Below are 19,176 nucleotides of genomic sequence, written 5' to 3'. Positions count from 1 at the left end.
CCCCCCGCGTCAGGCTCTGTGCTGACAGCCCAGAGCCTGGAGCCTACTTCAGATTCTGTCTCCCTCTTTCCCTGATCCTTCCCCACTCACACTGTGTGTGTGTGTGTGTGTGTGTGTGTGTGTGTGTGTGTGTGTCTCGCAAAAATAAATAAACATTAAAAAATTTTTCTTACAATTTAATAATTTTTAAACATCAAATAATCTAATTAAAAATACAGAGAGGGGCACCTGGATGGCTCAGTGGGTTAAGCATCCAACTCTTGATTTTCGGTTCAGGTCATGATCTCACATTCATAAGATCAAGCCCCACATCAGGCTCCATGTTCAGGGTGGAGCCTGCTTGGGATATTCATATTTTCTCTTTCTCTCCCTCTCTCTCCCTCCCTCTCTCTCTCTCTCTCTCTACCCTCCACTCCCCCCCAAAAAAAATAAACATTAAAAAATAGACAACGATTCTGAATACAGTTCTATACAGAAGATAAACAAATGGCCGTTAGCTCATCAAAAGATGCTCAATGTAACTAGCCATCGAGGAAATGGAAATAAAAAGTATAAGATACCACTTCACACCCACTAGGATGGCTATAATAAAAAATACAGACAGTGACAAGTATTGGCAAGGATGTGAGAAACTGAATGCTAAAACACTGCTGGTGAAGAACATTTAACGGTGCTGCCACTTTGGAAAAATAGTTTGGCAGCTTTTCAAATGGTTAAAAAGTTACTATATGATCCTGCAACTCAACTCCTAGGTATGTATTACCCAAGCAAAACGAAGATATATGTTCAAACAAAAACCTGTACAATACTTGTAACAGCATTATTCACAACAGCCAAAAAGTGGAAACAAACAAAATGTGCATCAAAAGATGAATGGATAAACAAAATGGAATATTTGGCAATAAAAAAGAATGAGGTTATGATACATACGATATGGATGAGCCTTGAAAACATTATGTTAAGTCAAAGAAAAAACTCAAAAAGGACCAAATATTGAATGGATCATATATATGAAATGTTCTGAATAGGCAAATTTATAAAAAGTCAATTAGTGGTTGCCTAGATGTGGGGCAGATGAAGAGAAAATGATTGCTAAGAGGCACAAGGTTTCTTTCTTTAACAATATCTTAAAATTAGGGCCACCTGGGTGGCTCAGGTGGTTGAGCCTCTGACTTCAGTGCAGGTCATGATCCTGAGGTTCATGGGTTCCACCCATGCATTTGGCTCACTGCAGTCACCACAGAGCCCGCTTCCGATCCTCTGCCCACCTCGCCTTCTGCCCCTCCCCCGCTCATGCTCTCTCAAAAACAAAAAAAATTAAATTATTGTAAAATTAGATTGTGGTGATGGCTACACAACTCGGTGAATATACTAAAAACCACTGAATTTACATTGTAAAGGGTGAATTTTATGGTATGTGAAGTATGTTTCAACATTATATTTTCTGTAAATAGGACAGAGCTAAAAAAAAAATAATGCAGCACTTTATTCTTTGGGGGACAGAAGAGGAAACCACAAAGCTGATGAAAATTATTTTTAAATAAACCAAGCTTTAAAAATTAGGATGAAAAATAAGAGCTACTAAAAGAACCAAAATGTCAACAGGGGAAAACACTGAACTTCTGTACCAACAAATATAAAACCTGGGTACAAACTAAATGAATAAAATATGTACAATTTGATATACATTAAAGAAAATAAAAAGGAAGTATTATCTAAGAACTACCTGGCTCAGAGAATGAGAAGAAATCTTCTACAATTTTACCTAATTTCTAGATTTCAGTCCTTTTCTGTACTTTACAACAGCTTAGGTATGTTAACTAAATCAATTTAACACATTTAGGATTATTCCCAAATATGATACAATTAATAAATGCCAAGAGAATATATTATAGGACTGTGGGAGCTTTAAAATATGGCCCAAAATGTTGGACACTGTTCTTCAGTAAGAAGTGGGGTCTATCTATGTTCCCTTATCTAGGACTGAAGGCAGTAAAAATGATGCTTCCAAAGGTAAGTCACTGAACACCATTCAACTGCATTGGGTTCTTGGAGCACCAGAGAACTAGATGCTCCTGCTCAGGACACTATCCAAACCCAGAAGCCATAATGTAAGAAACCCAAGCCACATGCAAGAGCCATTTGTGCACACTCCAGGTAACAGTTCCAGCTGTGCCCAGCCTTCAAGTCACTCCAGATGATTATAGTCCCTAACTGTTTATGTAACCTCCAAGCATTAAAGCTGTGTCAGGTAAGGCCCCCAGCCATCATGGATAGGAGCATAGACAATTTCATCCCTATTTAGTTCCATCTGAATTCTAGACCAACACAGAATCATTAAGCCTAATAAAATGATTGTTCTCTTAAATCATTAAGCTTGGAGTGATTTGTTATGCAGCAACAGATAAGTGAACAAGGGCTATTTCATTAATAAAGATACAAAAATATTTAATGAAATCTTACAAAAAGATCACATCACATTAAAAGGTTACTGAGAAAGATCAAATAAAATTTGTACTAGGAATACAAGGCTGGTGTAATAAATACAAGCTAACACATTAAAATATTTTAAAATTTTCATCATCAAGTAACTTGCTAAAAATCTATTCAATAAGGTTCAACATATATTATCTACTAGAACTAAGGGCATAGGCATGCATGATCCCTCCTTTTTTAAAATAAAAACTATTTGAAAACCAATGGCCTGTCTTGTACTTACTTTCATGTATAATAATACACAGTCCCTGATCAAGAAATTAATAACCCAGAAGCATTTTCAGACATATGCATACCTATAATACAATATACTAAGTGCTATAATGGAAAGAGGAGAGTAAGAAATATATTCAAGGAAAGAAAGAGACAGAGCCTGTGAATGCTTCTCAAAAGAGTGACATATGATTTAAGTCAATCTTATGTGATACCGAAAGAAAGAAAGAAAGAAAGAAAGAAAGAAAGAAAGAAAGAAAGAAAGAAAAGTAAAGAAAAGAAAAAAGAAGAAAGAAAAGGAGAAAAGAAAAGAAAGAAGGCTATTCCAGGCAAAGGGAAAAAACGAAAAGAAAGGTGTGGGAGTGCTGGGTAGGGTGGAAGCAGAGTACATACTGTGGCTGGGGAAGAGCAAGCACACCATAAAAAAAAATCTGGGCTGGAACTTTTAGATAAGGAAGAACTGTTGGAAGCTTGTAAACAGGAGACTTCCTTGATCAAATTTTGTATTACCAAGATAACACAAGTAAGAGTACACAAAACAAACTAGAGGTAGAAGACAATTCAGGGAAATCAATGGAGAGACACTGTGGACATTCCACTTTTAAGGGTGAAAACACTTTTAGAAATAGAAAAACAAATAGCATAGAGGTACAATCTTCATATGTGACAAACCATAATCACAAAAATAAAGAAAATGTTCATTCTTTAAACACTGAGATACCATTAACAAAAAAATTAAATATAAAGTGAAATCCTCACATTTTCTATTAAAAATTTTTGATGAGCCAAAAAGTTAAACAAAAACCCTATAGACCAGACAAAATTAGAACAGTCTAATTAGCTGTGGATATAAGTTGAGACTTCTGATGTTAACAAAAATGAAAGATACCAGAAAAAAGATTAATGCATTTAACAGCTTAAAATAAAATATTATAGAAAAAAAGTATAATATAAAAATAAAAAAGAAAGTAATGAAATACTATATATGATGTAACTGAGACAATTTATTTCTTTGATAAAATTAAACCATGGGAACAACAGAGAGGGGGATAACTTTTTAAATTAGGGAACGACTAAGTAAACCAAGCACCGTAATATAATTAAGATGTTATTTTTTAAAATATCAAATGTATATGAAAGTCATTTAAAACATTAAAGAAATAAAATCCATACCCTCATCACAACTATATAAAAAGCAAACCATAGATGAATAAGTGAAGGCAAATTCAAATTTAAAAAATCATGTTCCTCTGTACAACTGGTAACAGCTCACACAATTTTTATTATACATGTAAAAATGCTGTTTATTAGTCCTAATTGATACTTAAAATTTACTTATAAAACCATACATATTAAGTCCATATTTATAAACAAGAATTATATTTACTTTTTAATAACACAAAGCTTAAATGGCTAGTTCTCCAAAATCAATCCATGTGTACTTTTTTTTGATTAAAATTAAGTCTCTGAAAATGATTCCCTGTAGCTTTTATAAAGTAAATAATAACCTTATTAAGCATGTATTTTCTTTGAGTATAGTGTTTATTCAATTTTTTAAAACAGTACAGGTTTAGTCTCCAATGTAAAGCCTAAATTCTTCTCGTCACAAAATCATGCAGAAGAAACAAAATTAGGATGACTTGACATGGATATGACTCTCACTTTTTACTCTTCTGCTAAGAAACAGCACAAGTAATAAAATGTGTAATAGATAACAGTGATCAACATAATTCAATTCACTAAAGTGGATGGTGATTATATTAGGTCACTCAACCAAGAATTCTATATGGGCAAAGGACTTCATATTTTAATGGTAGACACATAAATTCAGGGGAAATTAAAACCTCATAGTTTACATCAGCATATTTTTTGAGCAAAGAATTTTTTATTATATACCATGAAAACAAAATAATGCAGTAGAAAATGACAAGACACAGCTTAAAGGTCTTATGTCTGAATGGACAGATCCCTAGTTTTGATGACTTTATTGCTTTTTTCTAATAAGCAGTGTTAGAAATTTTTTAAATGCAATTCAAAATCTCCAGCATTTCATATAACTCACTAAAGATTAAAATGTACAAATGAACTGGGAAGAATACGATAAACATTACCTGCATAGCACTCTTGCCCATTTTAACAACTTCAAACAACATCATGTTTTCCACTCCATTCTGTTGGTGATGACCATTCATTCGGTTTGGACCAGAAGGAGGTTTTCCTCCTCCATTTCCACTTTTGCCCTTTTCTCCTGGGCCCTTTTTGCCTTTTTTACAAGTCTGCATAAAAATACAAGTTGGGTAAGTTATATCATTATCCTTGAAAATTCAAAACAAAGCTACGGCAGAAGCAGTTAAAAGGGTACATAATTATAACATGCCTAAACCTGACCTAAAGAGGAGTGCCATACACATATGTTGAGACAGCCTCTTTGTGGTATCATTTTGTTTACTTATCCTATCGGACACCTCACATGAGGTTGCAGTTAGGAGCACAGTCTCTGCAGACTGACAGACTGCATGGGTCCAAATTCTTACTCCTATCAGCTGAGTGATATTGGGCAAGTTACTTAACCACACTGCGCTGCAGACTTTCTCATTGGTAAAGTGAGGATAAAACTGTGCCTACTCATAGGGTTGCATACTTTAGGGTGCGACTAGAGTGGGCAGCAAGAATAACAAAACACCTCATCAAGTAAGTAGCTCATATTTAGTTCAAACTTTTAAATTCTATTGTTAGTCTTACAAATTATTGTGGCGGACTGACAAAGGAATTCTAAAAAGGATGAACAGGTGTATCAACCTCATTCTCATTCTGGATAAGTGAAGGCAAATTCAAATTTAAAAAATCATGTTCCTCTGTACAACTGGTGATAGCTCAACACTTATTTATCATGAAAATTCAGTTAATGAACACTAGGGAAACAAAGGTCCTTTATAAGGAAGCTGTCAATATTGGGGGGTTGGGGGCTTCATAAATCAGTGAAAAGGTTGCCTACATGCCTCAGTTATAAAATACCTCCCACAGCCTTTATACCTTGTTATAGAAAAGCAAGTCATTCCCTAACTCAGAGTCCTCATTTCTAAAATGTCAGAGTTGTATTAAATCTTTACAGATTAGAATAGATGATTTCTAGGTCTCTTTTCAACCTACACGTTTCTATGATCTAGAGCAAGGATCGGCAAACTTTCTGTACAATACCAGACAGTAAATATTTCAAGCTTTGCAAGCCACATTCCATCTCTGTCACATGTTCTTTGTTTATTTTTATAACCCTTTAAAAATATAAAAGCCATTCTTAGCTCATGGGCAGTATAAAAACAGGTCATAGTTTACAAACCCCCAATCTACCGCCAGGTCTACAAATGTACTTCTGCTGACAGCCCGTATGGGTCTATACTTTGTTCCATAGAGGGTCCTTCCTCAAGAGTCCAAAACCACCCTACTCATAATAACTACTTCAAACTCCTTCCTAACAACTGAAATATATTACTTGTTAACTTAAATTATTTTCTTAATGAGACGCAGCCTTTGTGAAACTAAGTCATTAATTACTAATTGTAGAATGAAAGGTTACTGTCCCCAGTAGAAGGATTTCAGATAAGGGTGAAAGAAAAAATCAACTACCGGGAGTACACTAGAAAAGTATAAAATGTTAATGCTAATTAAACGGAACTATATATTTGCAATCTATCTATCACATGCTTCAATACTCCCTGTTGGTATGGAAAACTAATTAGTACAATTAAAACGGTTCAAAGAATATGCTATGCTAGAAAACAACATGCAAGGAATGATAACACAGGAAGTACAAGAAATAAACATGCTAACCTGGGTACAATCTTCTAGATGAAAAACATCTCTAAAGAAAGACTATGAGCTAGCATATTACAGCGGATTAAGAGCACCATCTTTCAACATGTGGGCTCAAATCCTTTAAGCACTGGACTTCTCTGGACCACAGTTTCCTATCTATAAAAATAAGGAAGATTTCTAATCCACAGGGTGGTTCAAATATTAAATTAAACAAACATTATTATTAGCATAGTGCTTGGGATATACATAGTATAGTGTCAAAACGTAGTTACCAGGGCGACTGGGTGGCTCAGTCAGTTAAGCATCTGACTCTTGATTTCAGCTCAGGTCATCATCTCACAGTTCGAGATCAAGCCCCACATCAGACTCTGTGCTGACAGAATCTGAGGGATTCTCTCCCCACCTCCCTGCCCCTCCCTCCCTCGCATGTATTCTCTCTCTCAAAATAAATAAACTTAAAAAAAAAAAAAACATAAGTTACTATTATAATAAATCCTTGACCTGACCCCTAACACCTCACTCATAGCAGTGGCTTACATAAAGTTAACCTGTGGCACAGTAACTTTGGGGAGTCCTCTATTCAGATGCCACTGTTAGTCTTATCCCACCTTGTAAATGAAATCAAAGTCAAAAGCAGATTTTTAGTTTTGCAAGATATTTGTGGAACAAGAAAACATGGATTTATAATGAATAAACCATAAACTACCCACTAGAATTATAGTTGTCTTTGGATAGTTCTGAGTTAACATTTTATTCATTCACACTTTTTCTGTCTCAAAACTTCCACTTTTTAACAGACTAAAAAAGCATATGAAATTATGAAACATGGATTATGTGAACTCTAAAAATATATTCCAAGGACTAGTTAAATAAATTATATTCCATACATAAAATGTGATGCCTTGACAACATTAGAAATTACAGCAAAAATTCACTGATAGGAAAGCTGCTGACAACATACTATTGAGTTTTAAAAGCAAATTAAGCAGTCTGCATGGTATAAACCCATTTAAGTAAAATTCTACGTGCATGTTTATAGACAGGTATATGTATAAAAAAAGTATGTTCATCAAAATGTTTAAATAATACATTACTTCTGTATGATAGGTTTATAGGGAAATGTTTGTTCATTTTACATTTCTGTTATTTAGACTTTAAGTAAATATGTCATAAGAAAATATAAATCCAAAATTCATTTTGGGAAAGAAAATGGTTAACAAAAATGAATCAGCTTTTGTACAATGTATTCACACACATGCACAGGGTCAAGTGTACTTTCCAAATCATCAAAATAATTCACCCATTCACCAAGTTGTCCAGAGCCCTCAGGCTAACTACTCATATTCTAAACTTGCATTCTATTGACTCAGAACCTTACTTTGTTAGTTTTTATCCTTGGCATTATTTATAAAGAGTGAAACTCTTGTCAACTGTAACCTATTAGACTTGAACTGGTTATAGGTTACATCTTTAGAATAGAACATCTTATTACTGCTTTGCTTTATATTTGACTACTCATGTGTAAAGCCAACAAAATATTACATTGTGTTTAGCATACTGTGCTTTACAAAAGAATCTATTAGAAATGGAAACAAGTGTTGGCAAGGATGTACAGAAAAAGGAGCCCTCGTGTACTGTTGGTGGGAAGGCAAACTGGTGCAGCCACTGTGGAAAACAGTATGTAAGTTTCTCAAAAAACTAAAGCTAGATCTACCCTATGATCCAGTAATCACACTAACGATTTGGGTACTTACCCAAAGAACACAAAAATACTAATTCAAAACGATATATGCACCTCTATGTTTACTGCAGTATTATTTGCAGTAGCCAAATTATGGAAGCAGCACATCAACAGATGTCCATCAATAGACGAATGGATAAAGACAATGTAGCGTGTACATACAATGGAATATTACTCAGCCATAAAAAAGAATGAAATCTTGCATTTGCAACAACATAGATGGAGCTAGAGAGTATAATGCTAAGTGAAATAAGTCTGTCAGAGAAAGACAAATACCATATGATTTGACTCCTATATGGAATTTAAGAAACAAGTGAACAAATGAAAAAGAGAGAGACAAACCAAGAAACTGACTCTTCGTAACTATAGGGAACAAACTGATGGTTACCACAGGGGAGGTATGTGGAGGGATGGGTGAAATAGGCAATGGGGATTAAAGAGTACATTTACCATGACGAGCACTGAGTAATGTATAAAATTATTGAATCACTATACTGACACCTAACACTAATGTAATACTGTATGTTAACTATACTAGAATTAAAATTAAAAACATAATAAATTTTTTTTAAAAAAAGAAACAATGATGTGTTATTAATTTCAACTTTACAGTAGTGGAAATAGATAATCAAAAGATATTTGACCCAGGGGCACCTCGGTGACTAAGCCAGTTAAGCATTCAACTCTTGATTTTAAGCACCCAACTCTTGATCCATGGTTCATGGATCAGGTCCTGCATCGGGCTCTGCATTGATGGCACAGAGCCTGTTTGGGATTCTCATTCTCTCTCTCCCTCTCTCCCTCCCTCTCTGCCCCTTCCCTGCCCCTTCCCTTTATTTTCTCTCTCAAAAAAAAAAAAAAAAAAAAGATATTTGGCCTAGAAGCCAAAGAAACCATATGTGTTCAGAAGGTTTACCACACCAATCCAGGAAAAAAGCATTTTTAAAAGAGAATATCTATCGGACTGGGGCTGCAAGAGTCAGTCAGTCTGACTCCTGATTTGGACTCAGGTCATGATCTCATGGCTCATGAGTTCAAGCCCTGCATCATACTCCACATTGACAGTGCAGATCCTCCTTGAGATTCTCTCTCCCTGCCTTTCTCTCTTTCAAAATAAATAAATTAAAAAAAAACACAAAATAGAATATCTGATACAACTAAAACTATATTTGTGTGTGTGTGTGTGTGTGTACACAAATGACCTTAAGAACCAAAATAAAGTTATAGTCTGTACATACCTTTCCTTTGCCTTGCTTTTGGTTTTTTCCTTCAATGTCTTCAAAATCTGTATCAGAAGAAAAATGTGTTTCTGACTCCCTGTGACAGAAACATAAGCAATTATTTAAAACTTTCCTTATAAGGGCATCTAGGTGGCTCAGTCAGTTAAGTATCTGATCTCTTGATCTCGGCTCAGGTCATGATCTCATGGTTCACTGGATCGAGTCCCACATCGGGCTCTGTGCTGACAGCAGGGAGCCTGTTTGGGATTCTCTCCTTCCCTCCATCTCTGCCCCTCCAGCATGCATGTTCTCTCTCAAAATAAATAAATAAACTTTAAAAAAAACAACAAAAACATTTCCTTAGAAATACAGGTGGAATTTAGGGCACCTAGGTGGCTCGGTCAGTTGAGCATCTGACTTCAGCTCAAGACATGATCTCACAGCTTGTGAGTTGGAGGCCCACCTCAGGCTCAATGTTCTCAGTGCAGAGCCCACTTCAGATCCTGTGTCCCACTCTCTCTCTGCCCCTCCCTCACTTGCACACTGTCTCTCAAAAATAAATAAAACTTTTTTAAAAAACATTGGTGGAGTTAATAATTTTTGCCATATTTTCTAACAGAAAGGTTTGATTTATTCTTTTCAATTAATTATTTTCAATTAATTCTTATTCATTAAATATAATGAAGACGCTTCCCCAAAGCATCATACCACAGCACATTCCCAAACATAAAATTACATAACTACAAAAAAAAAAATCTAAAACACAAATATCTAAACATTTTTTATTTTGTTAATTTTAACCAAAATACAAAAACAAAACCAATGGTTCTCAAAATTTTAACCCTAGGAATTGTGTTCTATTGTAATGGCTGGTTTCATTTTCTGATTGAAACACCATTGTGCTCAGAAAACTGTATTTTAACACTAAGAACTAGATGAACTTAATATTAGGGAATTTTAGCAATATTAAGGATCCTCTGACCACTCCTCTCTCACTCAAAAAATATTTGTATATCTAAATATAACTATACAAAACATGTATTTCTGAAAGGTATATATAAAACATTTTTACAAACTAAACCATTTGAAATACAGGTGTGCTAATCAAAATCCTTTTTGAAATAAAGAGGTGGTAAGCTATATAGTCAGGAGAACTGATTCTAGTACTAAGAAACTGTGTGATCTTAAACAAGTGACAATCTCTCAATCTTCTCATCTACAAACAATGTATATGCAAGAAAGAATGAAATCTCTCAAGTCTCTTCATTCTCATACAAGAAGTAAAGTTGTCCTTAATTTTGGAGAAGGTGGGGTGTTTTGTATTATCTGGATTTTCATACACATGAGGAAGAAGACTAATTTAAATACATATGTGTAATGCTTATATATATGTAAATATGGGTCTCTGTATCTAAATAGTACTAACATAATCTCATTTAAATGCTTAAGCCAAGGCATACTTGGAATTTGGGTCATAATGGATTTTAGGATTGAGCCACACCCATAAAAGATAAAAGTCTGCCACTCCAAATATGTAAACTTCGTACCAGTTTTGCTTAAAATAAATGCAATCAAAATTTAAAGCTATCTTTCTAAAGCTAGTCTTCTCTAACTAGATTTCTTTTATTTCCATTTTTATTGCCACAATAACCAGTTGTCCGGAGGCTATGAGGTAGGAATACTTTACATACGTATAATAATGGTTAAGGTGCTAGCACGGAAAAAAATTACTATTTATAGCACTCAGATACAAAGTAATTTAAACAATGTACTGAAGATAGTGGCAATCTTAACTATCTCCTATAATGCTGTGAGGAAAGAGCTTATAATAAATACCATTTCCCAGAGTTAATGCACCAAAACCTAAACGACTACTATAATATTAACCCTGAAAAACTCATGCCTGTTACATCTTAGGAAGATTGTTGTCATCAATATTCTCCCCACATACCTATATGGTCTTGCAAAAAAAAATGTTTTTAAGGATCTGCTGAATATAAATAATACTTCTTCCTTCCCAAGACATCTGTGGGACACCATCTCTCTTAGAGAGCTCAGGAACTGCAGTTAAGTCTGCAAACAATAACTAGTCTTCACAATATTCCAATGGCCAGAGAGTAATCACAGGCTCAATTACACTCCTAATCCTCATCTCCAGGCTATCCCAACTTAAAGAATGAGCCACTAGAGGTTTGATTACAAACTGGAAAACCTTATGAAGAAATCTGGAGTAATCAGGATAAGAGTCTAAAATATCCCCAACCAGAGAAGAAATATTCTTGAAAGTCTGTCTTCCTCCAGTGTTTTCCTCTGCTTTTAAGATCAAAAGAACACCACCACCTATCCTAGGTAAAATAGCCTATGCTAGTATGTTTATGGAGCATACGAGGTTAACCTTTTAGTGGCTTGAAATTTCCTGAGTCATCTATCATATGACTGAACCACCCACTCCTTTCTCTTTACCCTGGCTCCCATCTCATCCCCCACCAAATAGTGCTATTCTACCTCCACAACAATTCCCACTTATCCATTATCCTATTTCAGTCCTTAATTACTTGAGATATTCTAATAGTAGTCTAGTTTATAATATGAACAGTCTTTTTTTTTAAATTTTTTTTACGTTTATTCATTTTTGAGAGAGAGTGTGAGTGGGAGAGGGGCAGAGAGAGGGAGGCACAGAATCTGAAGCAGGCTCCAGGCTCTGAGCTGTCAGCACAGAGCCCGACCCGGGGCTCGAACTCAAAGACTGCGAGATCATGACCTGAGCCGAAGTCGGATGCTCAACCGACTGAGTTACTCAGATGCACCTATAATATAAACAGTCTTAATTGGCTCCAATATTAATTAACAATTTAAGAAATTTCCTAATTTTACAATAGTCAAACCAAAAATTATTTTTTCCTAAGACTATCCCATATCCTCCCTCAAACAAAAATAAGAAATGTCCCTCAAGAATCTTAAAATAGAATTAATAAACACTGGGATTGAAGTCACATTAAAAAACGTACTTTGAAATATTGGCAACATCCCAGTAGACCCCCCATAGTCTCCACTGAAAATAATAAAGTTATTTCAAAAATGAAAACCTAGGAGCGCCTGGGTGGCTCAGTCGGTTGAGCATCCAACTCTTGATTTCAGCTCAGGTCATGATCCCTCGGTTGTGAGATGAAGCCCTGAGTCTGGCTCCACGCAGAGCATGGAGCCTGCTTAAGATTCTCTCTCCCTCCCTCTGCCCCTCTCCCCTGCTTGTGATCCCCCTTTCTCTCTCTAAAATAAAATTAAAATTAAAAATTTGTAATTTTTATAAATAAACATGAAAATCTATACAGCATCAAAAGTAGACACTGGCAACCATTTTGTACAAAGGTATCTATCTAATGTTTTCACAATTTTTAGCAACCAAACTATTTTCAAATCAAGTCTTATAAAAATTCCAACAGCAAATATACTATGGTGTATATGTGTGTAAAGTTAAAGGGATCCAAAGGCAGTTTAAAGTTTCACTTTTCACTGAGGTACCTCAGGAAACTGCAGCTTAGTGTGAAAACTACTATTACATACAGTAGCTCAAAATTCCTTCCTACATCAAATACTAAAAAGTAGTTAGAATAAAAGTTGAATAAGGAGTATAGGTAGCTTTTAGAACAAGGGTAAAAGAAAATACCTACGTTGAAGTTACTTTATGGACCACTAAGCATGTAATTTGTTTCTGGAAAAAAATATGAAGAGTATATCCTACCCTCCCAGATTTGTTTTATCCTATTATCATTGGATTTTGTAACAAAAATCTGATATTACATCCTAAATGCTACTACATGGTACATATTCCTTACTAATGAGAACACTGTACTTTTTAAGAATTTCACAGCACTCCCTCAGTGTGCTACTGTAAAACCAAGTACAGATTCAAAGAATCGCACGGCAAAATAATAAATTAAAAAATAAATTTAATACATAGTACAGAAAACCATGGAATTGCTGTTACAGAGACAAACCAGCACTGATATAAACTGTTTCAAAGTTACATGCTTATCTTCTATCTTACATGTTAGATCTTCTGAACTAACTTTAACTGAAATTAATATACTATATTTCCCATTTCGTGGAAAAAGCAAGTATTTAAAAATTTTCATAATATACTTACTGTAGTAGATTAAAATCAGTTGGTATTTCTGGAGCTGCTATCATTTCTTTATCATCTTCTGGAACACCCCAATGTCAGAAATATATTCATATATTTACGTGGGTAAAATGGTGGTTTGCTTCTTTCTTCTAAGACAAACAATTCCTTTAAGGGAAGGGATGCCATATTTATTACAAACAAATTAAAAATATTGGGAAAGATATCCATACTCAAAAACTAGATCTCCAGGGCACCTGGCTGGCTCAGTTGGTAGAGCATGCAACTCTTGATCTCCAGGTTGTAAGTTCTGGTATAGAGATTACTTAAAATCTTAAAACAAACAAAAACAGGGGCGCCTGGGTGGCGCAGTCGGTTAAGCATCCGACTTCAGCCAGGTCACGATCTCGCGGTCCGTGAGTTCGAGCCCCGCGTCGGGCTCTGGGCTGATGGCTCACAGCCTGGAGCCTGTTTCCGATTCTGTGTCTCCCTCTCTCTCTGCCCCTCCCCTGTTCATGCTCTGTCTCTCTCTGTCCCAAAAATAAATAAAACATTGAAAAAAAATTAAAAAAAAAACAAACAAAAACAAAACAAAACAAAACAAAAACTAAATTTCCCAGTGCCTGCTACTGTCCTTTAGTAAATAAGGATTTTTTTCCCCTTGCATTTGACTGCTTTTTCTAGATGTGGATTTGTTATAAACAGATGTAGCCCCACCGTAGCAACAACAGTTACAAAGAAAAAACACTGTATTACAATTATTTTTAAATTTTGTTATGATTCTCTCTCTTTGGTCTCGGCCACAGAAACGAGATGATGAAGGGGATGTAATCATTTGGAAAGTGTGGCAATAAGACGCACACATTGTGCCGCCACCGTGGCTCCACGGCCTACCACCTTCAGAAGTCAACCTGTGGTGGGGCGCCTGGGTGGCTCAGTAGGTTAAGCGTCCGACTTTGGCCCAGGTCATGATTCCATGCTTCATGGGTTTGAGCCTAACGTCAGGCTCTATGCCTCCCTCTCTCTCTGCTCCTCCCCTGCCTGCACTGTCTCTCTGTCTCCCAAAAATAAATACATATTTTTAAGAAATTTAAATTTTTAAAAAAAAGCCAACCTGTAGCAAATAATCCTACCAAGGGGAAGAGAAAGTATAACTGGAGTGCCAAGGCTAAAGGATGAAACACCACTGGGACTGATCAAATGAGGCACCTAAAAATTGTATACTGCAGATTCCAGCATGGATTCCATGAAAGAACAACACTTAAACCCAAGAGGGCAGATGCTGCAGCATCTGTTTCATCTTAAGGATTTCAATAATTAGTTACAAATAAATGTTCTGGTTTAAATAACTAAAATTTGTTATGATTCTCTAGCCTGGCTTAAAGAGATGTATGCCCTAACTAAGAACAGGATATGACTCTTTTACTGGTCCTAAAATCTTTATGACAAGTTTAAAACCATAATACAAGATGCCTAAAAATTCTGCAGCTTTTTGCTGATGATGTACCGTACAGTTAAAAGGAGCTAGCCAGCAGTGCCGGACTGGCCTAGTCTGTAGAGCATGCAACTCTTGATCTCAGGGTCATGAGTTCAAGCCCCATGTTAGGCATAGAGCCTACCTTAAAAAAAAAAAAAAAAAAAAAAAAAAAAAGGCAGGTTCTTCTATAATAAAAGAAGCAGCCCAAAGTCTTGCTTATTAATAAATAATGTCATGATAATACCACACTGTGTTGAAAAGAGAAGGGGAAAAAATGTTAGCTCTGATCTATCCCCTCAAGGAACTTACAATCAATGTAAATACCAATAATGTCATGTAGACAACAGATGATGCCATTTGTGACCAAAATAAGTTTAGTTTGGCCATAGGAAGGATATTATTTCTAATTTTGAAGGTCAAAGATGCAGATCCTAAATGAGAAAATGATCTAAAAGTAAATGATAAGTCTGTCTATAACAAAAAAGAAAAAATAGGCTGGGTCTGAAGCTCTTAATCTTGTGTGTAACTTTCTTTTATAATTTTCTTATGTTTTTCTTTTATTTCCATGTGAATCTAGTACTTGATGGCCACCTAAAGAAAAAGCAGATAAGACTAAATATATCTAATTAATAATAAACATTATGGGGCACCTGGATGACTCAGTCTGTTAAGTGTCCACCTGTTATTTTGGCTCAGGTCACCATCCCAGCGTTGTGAGATTCAGTCCCGCATTGAGCTCTGTGTTGAGCATGGAGCCTGCTTGGGATTTTCTCTCTCCTCTCTCTGCCCTTCCCCCGCTTGCACGCACACATGCACTCTCTATGCTCCCCAAAAATAATAATGCTAAAATATTGCATACTGATTAACTTCTAATGATCTCTCCCAATAAATACGACATTATACAAGAAACTGATAATTCAATTTTTCCATTAATTTTAAGATTTTTTTAAAGTAATCTCTACACCCAAAGTGGGGCTGAAACCCTGAGATCAACAGTCGCATGTTCTGCCAACCGAGCCAGCCAGGTGCCCCATTTTTTTCCATTAATTTTAAGTCTCTAAAAATCATAAATGGCTAGTAATATGCAATTAATAGAAATTCAAAACACTACATTTCCTAGCTCACTCTAATGAAGCTACTATGAACAGCAAAATAATGAGGTAATAAGAGAAACAAGAAGAATGAGTAATCCACAAATCAAGCCCTGAATAATCAGGAGTTGTCTATACTGCCACTCTGAGTTGATCTTTTTTTCTGAAGAGTACTCATATTGTAAAATCTTTATTTGGGTATGACCGTTAGTATGGTCTTCTCATTGCACTAAATCATGGTCCCAGGATTGTTCTCCTCTAAAACCACTAAACTGTTAATTTGGTTTTATTCTTATTGTAACCTAAGGAATTATCTAAGTAGCACACCAGAACTCTGATACTTGCCATCACATGTAGGATGCACTCTAGCCTCCTAAAAATCCCAACTTATTAAAAAAAAATTACTTCTTAAGAAACAATTTTGTTTTTTATAAAGGAGTTGGAGAAGTATAGAGCTAATAAGTTCTAACCAACACTAACCAGGCAATCTAGATGGCAAGATGGAAATGAAGTGCTTGTTCTGTCTGCCTACCTGCAATGTCCTCAGCCCTCCCCCAAGCACTTTATAAAACCAAACTTGCTGCATTCCTTAAATACGCAGTTTTTAAAAGTAGCTCATAAATATATTCTCCTAAGGGACATAAAGAATGCATCAGCTCTGAAAAGCAGAGAACACTAAATAAAATAAGCATTATATGATACACTTACCACATTCCTCTAAATAGCACAAATTTCTAGTGTACAAGTTTTGCCAGGTCAAATTAATTTGTTCAGTATACAGGGCTATACTAACATGGATTTGGTAATTAGAAACCACAGCAAACACTAAGGAAAAATGGAATTTATGAAGATGTTAAGTCTCTCAGACAAGTTGTATTTAAAAAAATTTTTAGGGGCGCCTGGGTGGCGCAGTCGGTTAAGCGTCCGACTTCAGCCAGGTCACAATCTCGCGGTCCGCGGTCCGTGAGTTCAAGCCCCGCGTCGGGCTCTGGGCTGATGGCTCAGAGCCTGGAGCCTGTTTCCGATTCTGTGTCTCCCTCTCTCTCTGCCCCTCCCCCATTCATGCTCTGTCTCTCTCTGTCCCAAAAATAAATAAACGTTGAAAAAAAATTTTTTTTAATTTTTTAATGTTTATTTTTGAGAGAGAGAGAGAGAGGGAGGGAGGGAGGGAGGGAGGGAGGGAGGGAAGGAGGGAGAGAGAGAGAGCGCGCGAGCAGGGAAGGGGCAGAGAGAGAGACACACACACAAAATCTGAAGCAGGCTCCAGGCTCTGAGCTGTCAACACAGCACAGAGCCAGATGCGAGACTCGAACTCCCAAACCATGAGATCATGACCTGAGCTGAAGTTGGATGCTAAACCGACTAAGCCACCCAGGCGCCCCTACAAGTTGTATTTTAAAAAGAAATACCATGACAAGGTCTAATAGATTTAGAAAAAAATTATTAAAGTCGCCAACTCCCTATCCTGGTTAAATATTTGTTCTAATAAGTTTCTAATTATTAAAAATCCATCCAACCAATTAAAGGTATCTATACCATGTGCCAAATGCAGTGCTGCACACTGGGGCACACAGTGGTGAACAGGAGAGATCCTTACCCTTATGGAACTACCTGTACCAATAAACATGAAAATATATTTCTACAAGAAGGCACCTACCTATACTGCCACCTAATATTATTAAGCATAAATACCAAATTGCCTGTATCTGAGTTTTTGCTATTTTAATCACTACCTAAATAACCAATTTGCCACCAAAACAGTTCTTCATAGCTCAAAACATTATACATATTAAAGCTGCTTTGTACTTCTTTAAGGGGAGGGGAAATCAATGGGTAAATTAGCACTGGGTTTTTTTAAGAATATAAACTTTTATCAGTAGAAAGGGCTATAAATTTTTTTATTTTAAATGTCTACAGCTGTATATAAATACAGTTGCTTCCCCCAAAGACTTACATTAAAAAACTTATAAACAAAGTCTTTAAATAGACTTAATAACATTTGTCCCAAGTTGGAAAACCCAAAACTGTAAGAATATGTAATGCTCAAATAAAAGTAAGAGTCTGACGATCAAACGTATCACACCATTTCTGGCCTACTATAGGTTACTAATTTTTTTAAAAATATGCTCAAAGATCACAAGGTGGAGCTCTCACCTAGTGTCAAGGAAAAACTGATTCTTATCACATGTACAAATTCTCTGCAACTACTATAAAAGAGTTAACATTCCAAAAGCTTTGGAAGATAATTCACAGAAATGAAATTTGCTTTAGCTCTTAATCACTATGTTCCTTTTAAGAAAAAAATACATACAATAACAATTAGCTTCTGTTTCTCCTTACTGAAAACTAAGTAACACATTTGTAGACAGTTTGAATATACTCTAAAGTAAAACCATTTCCTTAAGCTCAAGTGTATTAGTATACTGCCATTAAAGGTTTGTTAAATACATTCACACATAATTATTAGAATAAAAGGTAATAGGTGATTATATATTTTCAATTCTATACATTAAATTCAAGTAAATGCTCTCAGTAGCACTTCTTTTGATATAAACAAAGATCTAAAAGCTAAAACTTGATCACCATAGCTTTTTCAAGTTATCTATAATAAATACATGTTTATGGCCTATTATTCAAAATTTACATTCCATGTTAAATTCATTCAATAACAAAATCTTCCCTCACTTGTGAAAACCTGTTAGACTCCTATAACTAGAACATACAAACACAAATATATACAAAATGTCATTATGTTTGCATAATTAACTTTGAATCACCTGCTAATAAATTCATTAAAATTACCCCCCCAAAAAAGTAAAAATATACAAAAAACATGTTTTCCTATGATATTGTTTAAAAATCTTAGAGTAATTTTGATTTTTTGGTAAAACAATTGTTTCAAAGTTCTTTTAACTCAAATCCCAAGTGGTCTCAAAACAGAAAGTAAAAAGCTCCAAAACAGAGAGCCATCACTAACAAGGTCCCTCAGAATCCACATATTGTTA

The 19,176-nt window shown here is 35.4% G+C and overlaps 1 protein-coding gene across 1 annotated transcript in view; it reads right to left on the bottom strand.

Moving 5' to 3' along the window:
- Nucleotides 1-13,771, bottom strand: part of STAG2 (STAG2 cohesin complex component) — an 87,379-nt gene extending 73,608 nt beyond the window's left edge. The window contains exons 1-3 of the mRNA XM_040467983.1: nt 13,628-13,771; nt 9,502-9,580; nt 4,821-4,985 (exon numbers count right to left, since the gene is read on the bottom strand). Of these exons, the coding sequence (XP_040323917.1) occupies nt 4,821-4,985; nt 9,502-9,580; nt 13,628-13,671 (288 nt within the window). The 5' untranslated portion in view covers nt 13,672-13,771. The remainder of the gene's footprint in view (nt 1-4,820; nt 4,986-9,501; nt 9,581-13,627) is intronic.
- Between the last annotated feature and the right edge of the window lie 5,405 nt (nt 13,772-19,176).

The sequence above is a fragment of the Herpailurus yagouaroundi genome, unplaced genomic scaffold, assembly GCF_014898765.1.
Source record: "Herpailurus yagouaroundi ecotype Mexico unplaced genomic scaffold, PumYag 67641, whole genome shotgun sequence".
NCBI classification, from domain to species: domain Eukaryota; kingdom Metazoa; phylum Chordata; class Mammalia; order Carnivora; family Felidae; genus Herpailurus; species Herpailurus yagouaroundi.
This window is presented reverse-complemented; position numbering and strand designations above follow the sequence as displayed.